Source organism: Danio aesculapii, chromosome 9 (assembly GCF_903798145.1).
Source record: "Danio aesculapii chromosome 9, fDanAes4.1, whole genome shotgun sequence".
Taxonomy (NCBI): domain Eukaryota; kingdom Metazoa; phylum Chordata; class Actinopteri; order Cypriniformes; family Danionidae; genus Danio; species Danio aesculapii.
In genome coordinates this window covers 42,794,003-42,808,068 of record NC_079443.1, presented here as the reverse complement: position 1 = coordinate 42,808,068, position 14,066 = coordinate 42,794,003, and the positions used below count along the sequence as shown (strand labels likewise).

At 39.5% G+C, this 14,066-nt stretch overlaps 1 protein-coding gene across 1 annotated transcript in view; it reads right to left on the bottom strand.

Annotated features, from left to right (window-relative positions):
• spegb (striated muscle enriched protein kinase b) overlaps positions 1-14,066 on the bottom strand; it is a 160,820-nt gene that overhangs the window by 24,018 nt on the left and 122,736 nt on the right. Inside the window, exons 21-31 of the mRNA XM_056465766.1 lie at positions 12,368-12,467; positions 8,922-9,122; positions 8,284-8,341; positions 5,402-5,479; positions 5,136-5,308; positions 4,989-5,015; positions 3,454-3,606; positions 3,280-3,322; positions 3,005-3,073; positions 298-2,914; positions 71-220 (exon numbers count right to left, since the gene is read on the bottom strand). Coding sequence (XP_056321741.1) covers positions 71-220; positions 298-2,914; positions 3,005-3,073; positions 3,280-3,322; positions 3,454-3,606; positions 4,989-5,015; positions 5,136-5,308; positions 5,402-5,479; positions 8,284-8,341; positions 8,922-9,122; positions 12,368-12,467 — 3,669 coding nt within the window. The remainder of the gene's footprint in view (positions 1-70; positions 221-297; positions 2,915-3,004; positions 3,074-3,279; positions 3,323-3,453; positions 3,607-4,988; positions 5,016-5,135; positions 5,309-5,401; positions 5,480-8,283; positions 8,342-8,921; positions 9,123-12,367; positions 12,468-14,066) is intronic.

Sequence of the window (14,066 nt, the reverse complement as noted above, 5' to 3'; positions counted from 1 at the left end):
ACCGATTCAGCACAGATTCCTCTACTTCTGCAGAAGTTACAGTGAAATATGCAAGTAAAATGTGCAGTACCAGATGTTAGACGTGTGTATTGGCGAGACCGTAGAGAGCCATTCTCTCTAGCAATGGAAGCTGGGATGTCTGGTTGGGAAACTGTCTTGTCCCTTTTCCCTCGAGTCAAGCCCCAGCGGTCCCAGCGTGATCTACGCTCAAGTTCTGCACCTGGGAAAGACATTTAATGGCCTTTAAAATTAGAAGAACTGACAGCAAAATAAAGCAATGAAAGAAAAATGGCATACTTTTAATTGCTGATTCTGACTGGATGCTGGACATAGAATCGAGAGATTCTGATGAGGTCCCTTTTCCTGACTGGGCCGCCAGTTGGTTTTGTGGGATACCCATCCTCTTCAGACTGCCCCCCTCAGAAGTGGAACGCCTCAGTATGTTAAATATAGGAGTCCTCTTGTTCTCCATCTTGCCTTCACTGTCATCTTTCCTGTCCTCAGAATGACTCCTAATTCTTGTGGATAAGCTTGCCATGGTGCTGCCAATCTTCTTGCGCATAGCAAGAATAGGTGACTCAGAAGGTGCTTTAGACTCAGCCTCTGGAGGAGGCTCAGGACCCCCATCCAACCGCATCATCTCAATCTCCTTCTTCTCTTGGGATCCCCTCCGTCCCAGTGCCCATGAAAGACGACGCCTGGGTGCTGACGCCTCCTCCTCTTTGAGCTTCTCCTCCTGTCTTTCCACAGATGGGGTCCTTTTCAAGCGCATGGAGAGTCGCCTCATGAACCCAGGGTCCTTTTCTGCCTCTCGAAGATCTTGTACAGATTTGGACTTCTCCTCCAACCTCCTTGGCACAAACTCTAAAGGAGCACCGGTTGGTCCTGGGCGATACATTTCTTCTGCAGTTTCAGGAGAAACAGTGGAGGGCTTGTCTTCAGTCTTCTGAAATGAGAAACGTTTGAGACTACGAGTTAGAGAGGACTCACGCTTCTTAAAGCGAGCTTCAAAAACCTCCTCGGATGCAAGGTCCTGGATGTTGCTTCCAGGAGATGGCTCTCGCTTAGGGGAGGCGCGAGTGGGTGTCTTAGGAGGACTTGGCTCTTTGGGAGGGTGTTCAGTGGAGGCAACCCGAGAAAAGACTGCAGGATGCTCAGTAGTTTGGTGAAGATCTGATTTGGATGGAGAAGTTGATGAAAGGGTAGGTTCAGAGATGTGCCTGGAAATGGGTGCATAGACTGGAACTGATGGTGGGGTGGAAGTTGGTGTAGGAACAGGAACAGTGTCAGCTTGGGTGTTTGCTGGGACAGATGGTACCATGATAGTCTGCATAATACTGGCATATGCAGACATCCTACCATCTGGGAGCACTGTGCGTGCAGGGGGAGATGGGGTCACATAGGTTGAGACACTCTGTGGACTGAATGCTGGGGCAGCTGTTGGGGTCACCATGATTGAGTTTGTGGAAATGATAAACTCTGGAGACTTTGGTGATACCTTTACATCATCCTCATATTCTTTAACCTCAATCTTTGGAGCAGGAGGCTCAGTTTCTTTCTCTGGCTCCTCGTCCTCTCTTGTTTCCTCTTCCTCAGTTGTTTCTTTCACTATAGAGGTCTTTATTTCAATTTCAGCTACTTTTTCAGACTCTTCCCTGGTTTCCTCTGACTTGCTCTGGTCCTTTTTTAGTGCATCAGAATCCCAAGATTTCTGATGAACACTTCTTCCTTCTTCCTCATTAGTCTTTGACACAGCAATAACCTCTTCAGGTTTACGGTCTATGTAGACTTCTGATTCTTTTTCCTCAGTTTTCTCCTTCTCATGTCTTTCTTGTTCTGGCATTTGAAGTTTTGGAGTGATTGGGCGAGAATCCTTGACAGGTTCTGTGAGAGCAGACATGGATATTGCTTCCTGTAGCCGTCTCTCCTCTATTTGTGCCAGAGGGATCTCTAGAGGTGCTCCGATCCTTCTGTGCAGGGGCATGGGCTCTGAATCCCCCTGGCTAAAGGAAGCACTCTTGCGGAGAATCTTTGTCTTTGGGATGTCATCTCTAGGTGACTCACTAGATGCCGCTCTAACAAGTGGAGGGTTACCTAGACGAGATCCCCGAACAAACCGCTTCTCATCTCCCATACCTAATGTCTCCAGCAATGGGCCTCGTAATCCACTCATCTTGTTGTCAACAGAGCCACCCCTGAGAAGTCGCTGCCTCATCAGTTCCAGTTTCAGGGCGTAGTCTTCCTGGCTAAGCTTTGCAGCACCTGGACTTGGGCTTCTCCTTGGAAGCTCCATGGATACAGACTTTTGTAGAATTCTACTTCCATCAGTAGGACTTTCTTCTGTGCCCTCCTCTGGTTTGATATGGAGCTGTAAGGCACTATCAGCCGAACTCCCTCTGCGTAACTCTCCTCGGCGACGTCCTCCCTCTGGCTCATCTGACTCCATGCTTGAACCTCTGCGCATTGGTCTCTTTGCCGGTTCAGCTCTTTTGGCCAGTTCTGATGGTTCATCATCAGATGAGCCTTTTTCATCTTCTTGTGTAGACCTCTTCTTGGCTCTACCCCTAGCAGATGGATCTCCACCTTCTCTCTCTGACATCTCCACTTCCATTGGCTCGGACTTCGGATGGAGTGAAGCAGGCCTCTCAGCATTTCCATTCAATTTACCTGTCATGTCATCATCACCTACAATTTCGGTCAGTGACATTCTAGATCCTGAGAATTCCATGTTGAGCGGCATGGGAATAAAAGGCAACTCATCGATGTCTTCGTCTGAATCTGAAGATGAGGAAAGTGGTGGTGAGCCTTGTTTCAGATGTCGTGGAACAGCAATGGAAATATGGCTGGAGGAGTCATCCAGTAGCTCAGGTATAGACCTCATCACCATCTTAGATTTGTAGCTGATAAGTGATCGCTAAGAGAGAGATGTTAACATTGTTACAATTAAATAACACAAAGTATTTATAATGTTCTAGGCACTGAAAAATGTCAAATATTATCTTACCTGCCATTTTCTTCTGGACAAAAACTTTTTAAGGGACTCTGTACTGATGCTTTTACCCTTGTTGAGTGTCTAAAACATTAAAAGGCAAAACAATTATAAAGAGTTATAGAGTTAAAGAGAGTAAATACATGGTTTGAAATGTTTACCGCATAAAAGAACAGCAAGATTTTTATAGCTACAACTGTTTAGTGCTAGGTAAAATGAGCCTATTTCCAAAAAAAGTTAAGTGTTCCTACAAGGGCACATTCCCCTTTACTCCTTCACTATGCCTTTACCTTGAACCAGGGGTGGCGAAGACATTCATTAGCATCCGGCCTCCTGCAGATAAAGGAACATTAAACAAATTATCAGTCAACACAAAGTGCTCTTAGCAGTGAAGATCATTTTCTTGACAATAAATTATCGACAGGAGCGTGGTGCAGCAGATAAGAACCGTAGATTCCACTTACAATCTATCAGCCACCAGCAGTTTAATGACAAATCCCTTAGCTTCGTGGCAGAGGTCTGTAAACATGCTTTCTTCAAAAGCCACATTATAATTCCTGATGTTGAGAACAGAGCTGCGGTCATTTTCCCCAGCGAAGGGAGAAACTCCAGTAAGACTGAATGAAAAGAGAACAGTTTTATACATTTTATATTAAATAAAAATGGCAGATCAAAATATAATATAATATAATATAATATAATATAATATAATATAATATAATATAATATAATATAATATAATATAATATAATATAATATAATAGAAAAGTAAAGTAAAGTTAATAGACAAACTTTATGGTGGCTTGAGAAAGCCTCGTCTGAAAGTTTGAAGTAGTTTTAAAGAAGTTTGAAACAGTTGGCATGGATAGATAAGTACATCTAAGCTAGCATGTTTCTAGTATGGATTGGCATATTTCCTAGCTAGATGGTTGCTAGGATGCTTTAGGTGGTTGCTAAGGCGATGCTAGGCATTCTAGGTGGTTGCTAAGGTGTTGCTAAGATGTTCTGAGTGGCTGCTGAAGTGTTGTGAGGGTGTTCTTAGTGATTGCTAGGCAGTTGCTTAGGTGTTGCTAGGCGGTTGCTACTGTGTTTTGAGTGGTTGCCAAGGTTTTGCTACGCAGTTGATAAAATGTTCTGAGTGGTTGCTAAGGCATTGCTAGGTGGTTACTAGGATGTTCTGAGTGGTTGCTAAGGCATTGCTATGTGGTTGCTAAGGCGTTTCTAGATGGTTGCTAGGATGCTCTAGGTTGTTGCTAAGGTGATGCTAGGGGGTTCAAGGTGGTTGCTAAGGTGTTGCTAGGGTGTTTTGTGTGACTGCTAGGCAGTTGCTAGGGTGTTGGTAGGCAGTTGCTATGGTGTTCTGAGTGGTTGCTAAAATTTTGCTAGGTGGTTAAGGTGTTCTGAGTGGTTGCTTAGGCGTTGGTAGGTGGTTGCTAGGGTGTTCTAGGTGGTTGATAAGGTGTTGCTAGGGTGTTCTGAGTAGTTGCTGAGGTGTTGCTAGGGTGTTCTGAGTGATAGCTAGGTGGTTGCTCAGGTGCTGCTAGGCGGTTGCTACAGTGTTTTGAGTGGTTGCTAAGGTTTTGCTAGACGGTTGTTAAGGTGTTCTGAATGGTTGCTAAGGTGTCGCTAGGTGGTTTCTATGGTGTTCTAGGTGGTTCCTAAGGTGTTGCTAGGGTGTTCTGAGTGGTTGATAAGGTGTTGCTAGGGTGTTCTGAGTGATAGCTAGGCGGTTGCCTATGTGTTGCTAGGCGGTTGCTATGGTGTTCTGAGTGGTTATTAGAGAAACTCCAGTAGGGCTGAATGAAAAAAGAACCGTTTTATCTATTTTACGTTAAATAAAGTGGCAGAACAAAATACATAAATATATAATATACTTTAATGTAATATAATATAATATAATATAATATAATATAATATAATATAATATAATATAATATAATATAATATAATATAATATAATATAATATAATATAATATAATATAATAGACACTCCCCTACCATAAGTATGTTAGAACACCAATGGGCCTGTAAGAACAAAGAAACAGTTGAATTGTGTGAAGGACATTAATGTATTCATGACACATCAGAGACTGCATGCAGATTTGCTTGAAAACTGTTTTCTGACGGAGGGACCAGGTGCATTACCAGATGTCCGTTGCCTTGGAGACGGGTGTCTGGTTAACAATCTCTGGGGCGACAAATTCTGGTGTGCCATATTTGCAGTACTGTGCCTCATCGGGCATGAACTTTACAGCATTTCCAAAATCACAAATGCGGATCTGATCGCTACTGTGGTCTGCCATGAGGATATTATCAGGCTGAAGGAAAAAATAGAGGAGTCTAGTCAACACGTCGGTTCAATACCATGATTATTGTTTACTTGAAATGACAGCAAATTGCATAACATTTACCTTGATGTCTAGATGAAGTATGTCAAGCTGATGGAGATAACTAATACCCTCCAACAGCTGCCTCACACTGGATCGGATCTGAGGTAAACAATTCAGACAGTTTAGGCACACACGCCACTTTTGCTAAACTCGTCTCTACAGAAATTCTCTGAGTAAATCTAAAGCTTTTCATCTGTGAAACACAAGAGTTTATTCTTTATCCTCTTCATAGCTAGAGAAATAGCCCAAGAAAAATCAAACGTGGCAGGCTGTTATACAGTAGTCTGTTTGAACATATGAAACTTTTCTGGTCAATTTGAGCTTGTTTATATGCAGTTTTTTAAATGATTAGCCTTGTTTACTTTTCATTCATTTATTAATTTTCTTTTCGGCTTAGTCCCTTTATTAATCTGGGGTCACCATAGCGGAATGAACTACCAACTTATCCAGCATGTTTAACACAGTGTATGCGTTTCCAGCTGCAACCCATCACTAGGAAACACCCATATAATCCCATTCACACACATACACTACGGACAATTTAGCTTACCCAATTCACGTGTAACACATTTCTTTTTTACTTGTGGGTGAGCACCTGGAGGAAACCCACGCAAACACAAGGAGAACATGCAAACTCCACACAGAAATGCCAACTGATCCAACCGAGGCTTGAACCAGTGACCTTCTTGCTGTGAGGCGATCATGCTACCCACTGCGCCACCATGATGCACCCTTGTTTACTTTAGACCACATCTAAAGATACGTCTTGAAGATGAATTGAAAATATCTGATCCCTGAATGCCTGATGAATGGTTTTATTTATAGAGAGATTCAGTCTAATCACTTGCAGTGTTCTAAAATATTTGATTTTCACTCATAACTCACACTAATTACATTACATCAACCAAGGGGTGTTTAAACAGAGGGCCGGTGTCCTGCTGACTTTAGCTCCAACTTACTTCAACACACTTGCCCGGAAACTTCTAGCACAGCGGTGTGCAAACTTGGTCTTGGAGCCAGGAAAGAGCTTGATTAGCTGGTTCAGGTGTGTTTGATTAGGGTTGGAGCTAAACTCTCAAGGACACCGGCCCTCCATGACCGAGTTTGGACACCCCTGTACTCGCATATCTACTAAGAGCTTGATTAGCTGGTTCAGGTGTGTTTGATTAGGGTTGGAGCTAAACTCTCCAGGACACCGGCCCTCTAGCTACTGGACAAACTGGTAACAGCAGGAATGTCGGCCATACAGAGGTAAGTGGTCAGATGGTAAGCGTGAAAAGGAATGGCGTCTTATCGCCCTGTAGTGTTTGTTTTAAAGACAAAATGTAGCCATACATACTTCTGGCTACATAATTCGTGAACTCGAACCCCATTGTTGCAGTCAATTCCTCTCAGAGTCTCAAGTCCGCCGATATACATGGCAGGCTACTGAACAACTGGTAACAACGGGAACGTCCATACGAAGGTAAGTGGTTAGCTGGTAAGTGCAAAAAGGAATGACGTCATCGCACCCTGTATTGTTCGTTTTAAATTCAAAATGTATCCATACGTACTTCTGGCTACATTATTTGTGAACTTAAACCCCGTCGTCATGGTCAACTCCTCTCTGCGTCTCAGCTCCGCCAACTTACATGGCAAGTTAACTGGACAAACTGGTAACAGCAGTAAAGCTGTCCATATGGAGGTAAGCGGTCAGCTGGTAAGCGCGAAAAGGAACAAGTCAAAGCGTCCCCATAGCGTTCGTTTTAAAGACTAAATGCAGCCATATGTACTTCTGGCTACATAATTTCCGATCTAGAAACCGCCGTTGTGGTCAGCTTCTCTCTGCATCTCAAGTCTGCCGACGTACATGGCGAGCTACTGGACAATTTGGTAACAATAGAAAAGCCATCCACACGGAGGTAAGCAGTCAGCTGGTAAACACAAAAAGGAATACACATACCGCTCATTAGTGTTCGTTTTAAAGTCAAAATGCAGCCATACGTACTTCTGGCTACACAATTCGCAATCTCCAGAGATGTATATAGGGCTACATGTTCAGAATAGGCTTTGACGATGTCGACCAATTTGGCATTGTACGATGTCTAATATGAAACATTGCGATGGACGATGGCATCGTCGTCATAGGTGGCAGCGAATTAATAATTTATGAATAATTAATTAATTCATAACGAATTCATTATATGTAGCCTACCTTTTCAACTACCTGAACTGCGTGGTTTTTGTTTCACCCATAACCATAAAGATAAGTTACACACATAATTATCACCTGTCAATCACTTTTTCGGCAGGACTCTGGCATGAATAGGCTAAATGATCTGTGTTGTTATAATGGCGTCGACAAACTAATGGCGTCGAACCAGCGAACAGTATCAGAGGTTTTCGCTAAAATTACTAAGTACAAGCGTGAAATCGGACGATTGAAGCAGTGTACTGACCCCGCTGACTGCCTGGACTTGCTGTATCGAGCGCATGACTGTGTGTGTGTGTGTGTCTGTGCCTGTGTGTGTGCATGTGTATGTGTAATGTGTGTTTTCAGCAGTAGTGTGGAAAGAGGGCTGCTCAGAATTCTTGGTGGAACGCCAGAGTGGATCGTTTTCTTTCTAAAATGCCATTTAAAAACTAAGACGTATTAGTGTAAACGGGGCCTCGGTGTGTATTTTTCGTGAGCAGATTTGCAATCGTGGAAGGTTGGAAGATTGCGATGCCGGCTCAGCATCGTGGTGTTTTTTGGGGGGGGGGGGGGGGGGGGTTATAGGGCGGGTTTAAACATAGGCCTACACAAAATTGGCACATTAAAATGTGAATTGTAAACTGAAATATATTTCCCTTGTCTAATCTGATCATCCAAAGCGCTTCCTAATTCCAGGTGTAAACAGGACATTTGAAACTTGCTCACTGACCTCCGACTCCAAGATGGTTGTTTTCTTCGTAAGCCTATCAAGAAGCTCCTCGTGGCATCTTTGCACATTGTCAAAGACAATCACAGTGATGGAGAAAATCAACTCATTATCACTACAATGCGTGAGAGAGAGTGTGATGGTGCGAGCTTGAAAGTGTGATAGTTTAAACAGTCCACTAGTGAAAATGCATCTATTTTACATACCATTTACATAACAATCAGTTCAGTGTTGTTCTGAAAAAGCACAGTCTTAGTGTTTGTTCGCTTATGCTTCTGTTTAAACTGTTTAACTTTCAGATTTTTCAGAATCCACTGTGTTATAGCATCTTTTTAAGTGCACGTTTCATGTAAGACATCCTCTCTCTGCTTCCTCTAGAGACTCTGACCTGAAGGATCCATAACCTGTATGTGACAGTAAATGGACAGATAGACCAAAGTCATATAAAGCGGCTGCATTTTAGCCAGATGAGTAAGTCAGGAGTGAATATATTAAAAGTCTGTGGTGTCCAGATTACACAAACAGCTGTTCTCAAAGCAGAGGGGCTCTATTCATCTGCAGTTCTAACTCACAATGAACATAATTGAGATTATTATTCAAATGAAAATTAATTAGCATTTATGGGGGCTTAACAAGGATACAGCTCTGTAATGATGATGACAGCATTCTTCTTCTCAAAGGCGTCGTGAAAGTAGAGGATCCTCTCATGGTCCAGATGAGAAAGGACGTTCAGTTCTCTCAGAGCGGATGCCTTTCGTTTAGCCCGAGCAGAAATGAACTTGGCTGCATATTCCACCTTTCCTGCCTTCTGTATCACCCGCTTCACATATGAGAAAGCCCCTCTGAGAAAAGAAGGTTTCACATTAAATAACAGACAATAAAAACATCTGAGGTTAACTGCAAATTAACTGACAATCAAATAAGTGATCCCATGATTCAAACAAACTGAGTGTCAAAACGAATATTTTATTTTCTGTTTTCAGCTAATGAAGTATATTTATTTACATTTCCCAGAATAAAATATAATTTAAGGGGATGTCTTAAAATTAGTATTATTTAAAAAAATTTGTCTTGCGTCACTAGTCGCACATCTTCACCTTTTAAAATGAGCAGTCTAATGTAATAAGGATTTATTACATTCCATAATAACATAATGTTGTCATTTCCATTAATTGTATCACAGTTTTTTAAATGTACAAATGCTACTTTCTTTGGTGTTTCTTGCACAACACCAAACCATTAATTAACTCTGCTTTTACCCTCATGCTATTGTTTAATTTCACTCATCTAGACTCACGGCGGGCAGTATTTTCATCCATAAAAGCTCTGTTACAAATCCAAGTGAATTTCTTTACTACCTACTGCCTGTCATGATCTACAGCAATCCATTCCTCACAGATCGCTGGGGAACTACAGATGTGTTAAGGAACTACAAATCCTCTCATGCACCACACACACACACACACACACGTTTCAGTAACTCTGATGATTACACATACACACAGCTGTAGCGCTTCATGGACTGATTACATGGACTACTTAAGCAGCAGTCACACTAGAGTTTGAGCATGTGAAATTCTGTAGTATGGTACTGGAAAAAGGGGCGGGGTTAAACAAGATGATTAGACATTAAAAAGTTTGTGTTCTGATGTTTTGATCCACGATTGGTGTCATGCAGTCAAGTGATGCGATTTCGCAGGTCAGAGTTCACCAAACATGAATTTTGCAAAGCAGCGAACTTTGGGGAGCAAAGCAGCTTTATTCACCACACAAACACTAGTTCGGTATGGAGTCGTAATGTTGATGTAATGTTTGTATGCTAGTCCTGATGTTTCTTTGTTTTTCCTGTTTGTATTTTTGACCACAGCCTTTATATAACAAGCTGTGTTGTGTGTCATTGGTCCAATACGTAAAAAAGTCGGAGTTATACAATCAATTCTAATGAAGTTTGTCTTGATTTTGTTTTGCCTTCATATATTTTCAACTCTATTATGTCGACAACTGAAGATTTTATGAATCACCAACAACCACAGTTTCAGCTTCAAATCTTCTGTCATTTTCAACAGTTAAAAAAAAATGTTCGCGTGAGTCTCCTCCGGATGCTCCGGTTTCCCCCACAAGTCCAAAAACATGTGGTACAGGTGAATTAAATAAGCTAAATTGTCCGTAGTGTATGTGTGTGAATGAGTGTGTGTGGATGTTTCCCAGTGATGGGTTGCAGCTGGAAGGGCATCCGCTGCATAAAACATATGCTGGATAAGTTGGCGGTTCATTCCGCTGTGGTGACCCTAGATTAATAAAGGGACTAAGCTGAAAAGAAAATGAATGAATAAATGGATGTTCCAAGGTGACTAAATTAACAGCAAATTGAAATTTTGGGTCAACTATCTCTTTAGGATGCTTTTAGAGCATACGGTTCAGAAAAGAGCTATTATGTGTGAGTGCTGTAGTGTCTGTTTTCAGCAGGTTCAGGTCCTAATAGAACAGTGGCAGTCGGCCATGAAGATTATAATTAAAGCACAGAGAGAACGACAGCATGCAGAGCGGAGATACAGCGCCACAATGACTGTGCTCCTCTCCGCCCAGTCGAGCGCTCGCTGTACCATTGTGTCGAACACAGATTTGAAATATGGCTTTGACTGACTTATACTGAACAATTTCAAAGTTGTAATGATGCAAATCTACACTGAAAAAATATTTTTTTAGGGTAAGTGGTTGCAAACAATTTATATGGGCTTAATTTAATCAAAAACATGAAATTTAATGATTCATTAATTCATTCATTTTCGTTTCAGCTTAGTCCCTTAACCAGCATATGTTTTACACAGCGGATGCCCTTCCAGCTGCAACCCATCACTGGGAAAGAAATTTAATGATGTTCAACTTAATTTGATCGTTTAAATTCAGCCCATATAAATAGTTTGCAACCACTTACCTCAAAAAATGGAGTAAATTCAATGAATATTGTTTTTTCAGTGTAGACTGGATCAAAAATGAGAAGGTATGATAAGTTTATTTACTATAAGTTGATTTAATTGCATTATGTTTTGAGTAATTAATCATGTGTAATGAATATGATTTTTCAAAGACAGTATTGTCGAAATAACATGAGAATTAAATTGGCTTTGTTAATTCACATTTTGCATAAATTGGCAGTTAAAGAGATAGTTCACTGAAGAATTCAAATAAAACTCTCCACTTGCTCCAAACCTGTTTGAGCTTTTTCTTCTGTTGAACACAAAATAAGATATTTGGAAGAATTTTGAGAACCAGCAGCTATTGACTTCCATAGTATATATTTTTCCTACAATGGAAGTAATTCAATTCAATTCAGTTCAATTCAATTCAAGCTTATTTGTATAGTGTGTTTAATAATAATTATTGTTTCAAAGCTGCACATTGCATTACAATCAAATTTGGTAATGTTAAGGTTATTAGTTACCACAACTTTATTAGCTACTAATAACTTTACCTAACTAACTGGTAACTAATAGCTTTTAACAGTTAACGTTATTATATATAAACATAGTTAACCTACAGTTATATAGCACATAGGTGATGTCTATGTGTACATATTCTATAAAGTGTGTTTGTTTATTGTGTGAGCAGCTACCAATTCTTTCGAATGTCTTCTTTTGTGTTCAATAGAAGAAACTCATAGTTGAGGGTGAGTACATGTTTGGTTGATTTATCTCTTTAATATTTATATTAAGGGGTTCTGGGTAGTTACTCAATATACCGAACCTGTGCAAAATGTAATAAAAAGTCTCCAGAAATATTTTTACTGCTAGAAAAACTTCAAGGGTGTCGCGGCCTCTTCTGAGGTGGCTGAATCATCCTTTGATTGCACAGCATGAAATTGCATACTTCCCGACCAAAAGTGTATTTTCAATAATGTTCCCAACCCTTTTTCCGTCTGATGCTTTATTAAACTTGAGATGTGTGTGAGTGTGTGATGAGTCAGAAGACCTGAGATCTGTCATCACTGAGAGCTGATGGAGTTTGCTCTGAGTTTTCTAGGCCGACAGAAGAAATCATTAGAGATAAATGGTGCGTGTCCAAGTGTGGCTCCGGGCGGATGACTCACCTCCCAATTTCCTTGTGCACATCATAGTAATCAGTGAGCCTCCGCATCTTTCTGAGGATGGACGCCTCATCCTCCATCGGGTCATCTTTGTACCGTTTGGCTACACAGAGAAAATCATAAATTGGTAAGATTTACTTGATTAGGCTGCCCATACTACAGTATATAGTTTTTTTTTTAGCTATGGGCCATCATTGTAACTGCGGGTACAGTTAATAATGATTTTTTTTAATCTTTGCCATGTTGAGAGTACATAATATTTTACTAGATATTTTTCAAGACACTAGTATTTAGCTTAAAAGTGCAATTTACTAGGCTTAACTAGGTTAATTAGGCAGGTTAGGGTAATTAGGCAAGTGATTGTTTAACTATGATTTGTACTGTAGACAATAAAAAGAAATTTTTTTAAAAGGCCTAATAATATTAACCTTAAAATGATTAAAAAAAAATTAAAAACGGCTTTTATTCGAGCCGAAATAAAACAAATAAGACTTTCTCCAGAAGAAAAAAAATATTATAGGAAATACTGTGAAAAATTCCTTTCTCTGTTAAACATCATAAAAACAGATAAATGCTAATAATTTTGACTTCAACTGTATTAGTTATGTCTATAAACAATGTTCGTAAGCATGTTTAGTAACATTTTGTCTTGAAAATACAACTTACTGTTTAGGCTGTACAGCCTTCTGAATCAAACATTCAGCTTCAATTACCATGAAATAATTCTGAATTTTTTGTAAGCATGCAAAAAATTATTTACTTTGTTTCTTTTTTGTGGGCTTAGCAAGTTAAATAAACATATGCATGAATCATCTTTTTCCTGTATTGTGTCATGAATTTTTTAAACAATAGAATAAAAATACACAAAACTAGAGACAACAATCTAGGTTGAGGTTAGCATCTTGAACTAAAGCACAAAGGGTGGAAAATTAATTAATTATTAACTTATTGTTTGTTTGTTTATTATTTAATAATGTTGTCTTTTCCTTATAGCTTTTGTATGTAGAGAACTATAATGCCTTGTATATGTATTCAAAAACATTTATATTATTATAACTGTTTAATGTTCATCATTTTTTTATTATTATTTTATTTTACTTTTTTGTTTTGTTATTATTTTGTGTTGTCACTTTATGTACACTGGAAGCTTCTGTAGCCAAAACAAATTCATTGTGTGTGTGAAGCACACTTGGCAATAAAACTGATTCTGATTCTGATTGATTTTGATGTATTGTAGCTTTAATAATTGTGTTTTTTTAATGTCAAGCTTCCCTTGGAATTGTGTTGAAAATTAGCAAGTCTGCTATAAAACTTAAACAATCCATATGGTTTTGTCTAGTGTATATGTAATGTCCATGTCAAATAAGTAAAATCACATGTCAACTCTGTTATTGTCAACTCAGTTACTGGTTTAAAGAGCTTAAAAATAAGTTCAACAACAATTGGTAACAGAATCAACTCTTCCCTTTCACATTTAAGCATTTGCCATTATTTTACAATTATGATGAATCCGTTTCCTATAACTAATGCATATGCTGTAAGCAATTTTGAAATGAATATTACTATATTACAAAATATAAATACATATATACATAATGAAAAATATATGTGAATAAATAAAATACATTTGTATTTGACATAAATGTGTTAGAAAAGCATTACATAAAATACACTAATTTAAGCGTGTCTCACATATTAAATT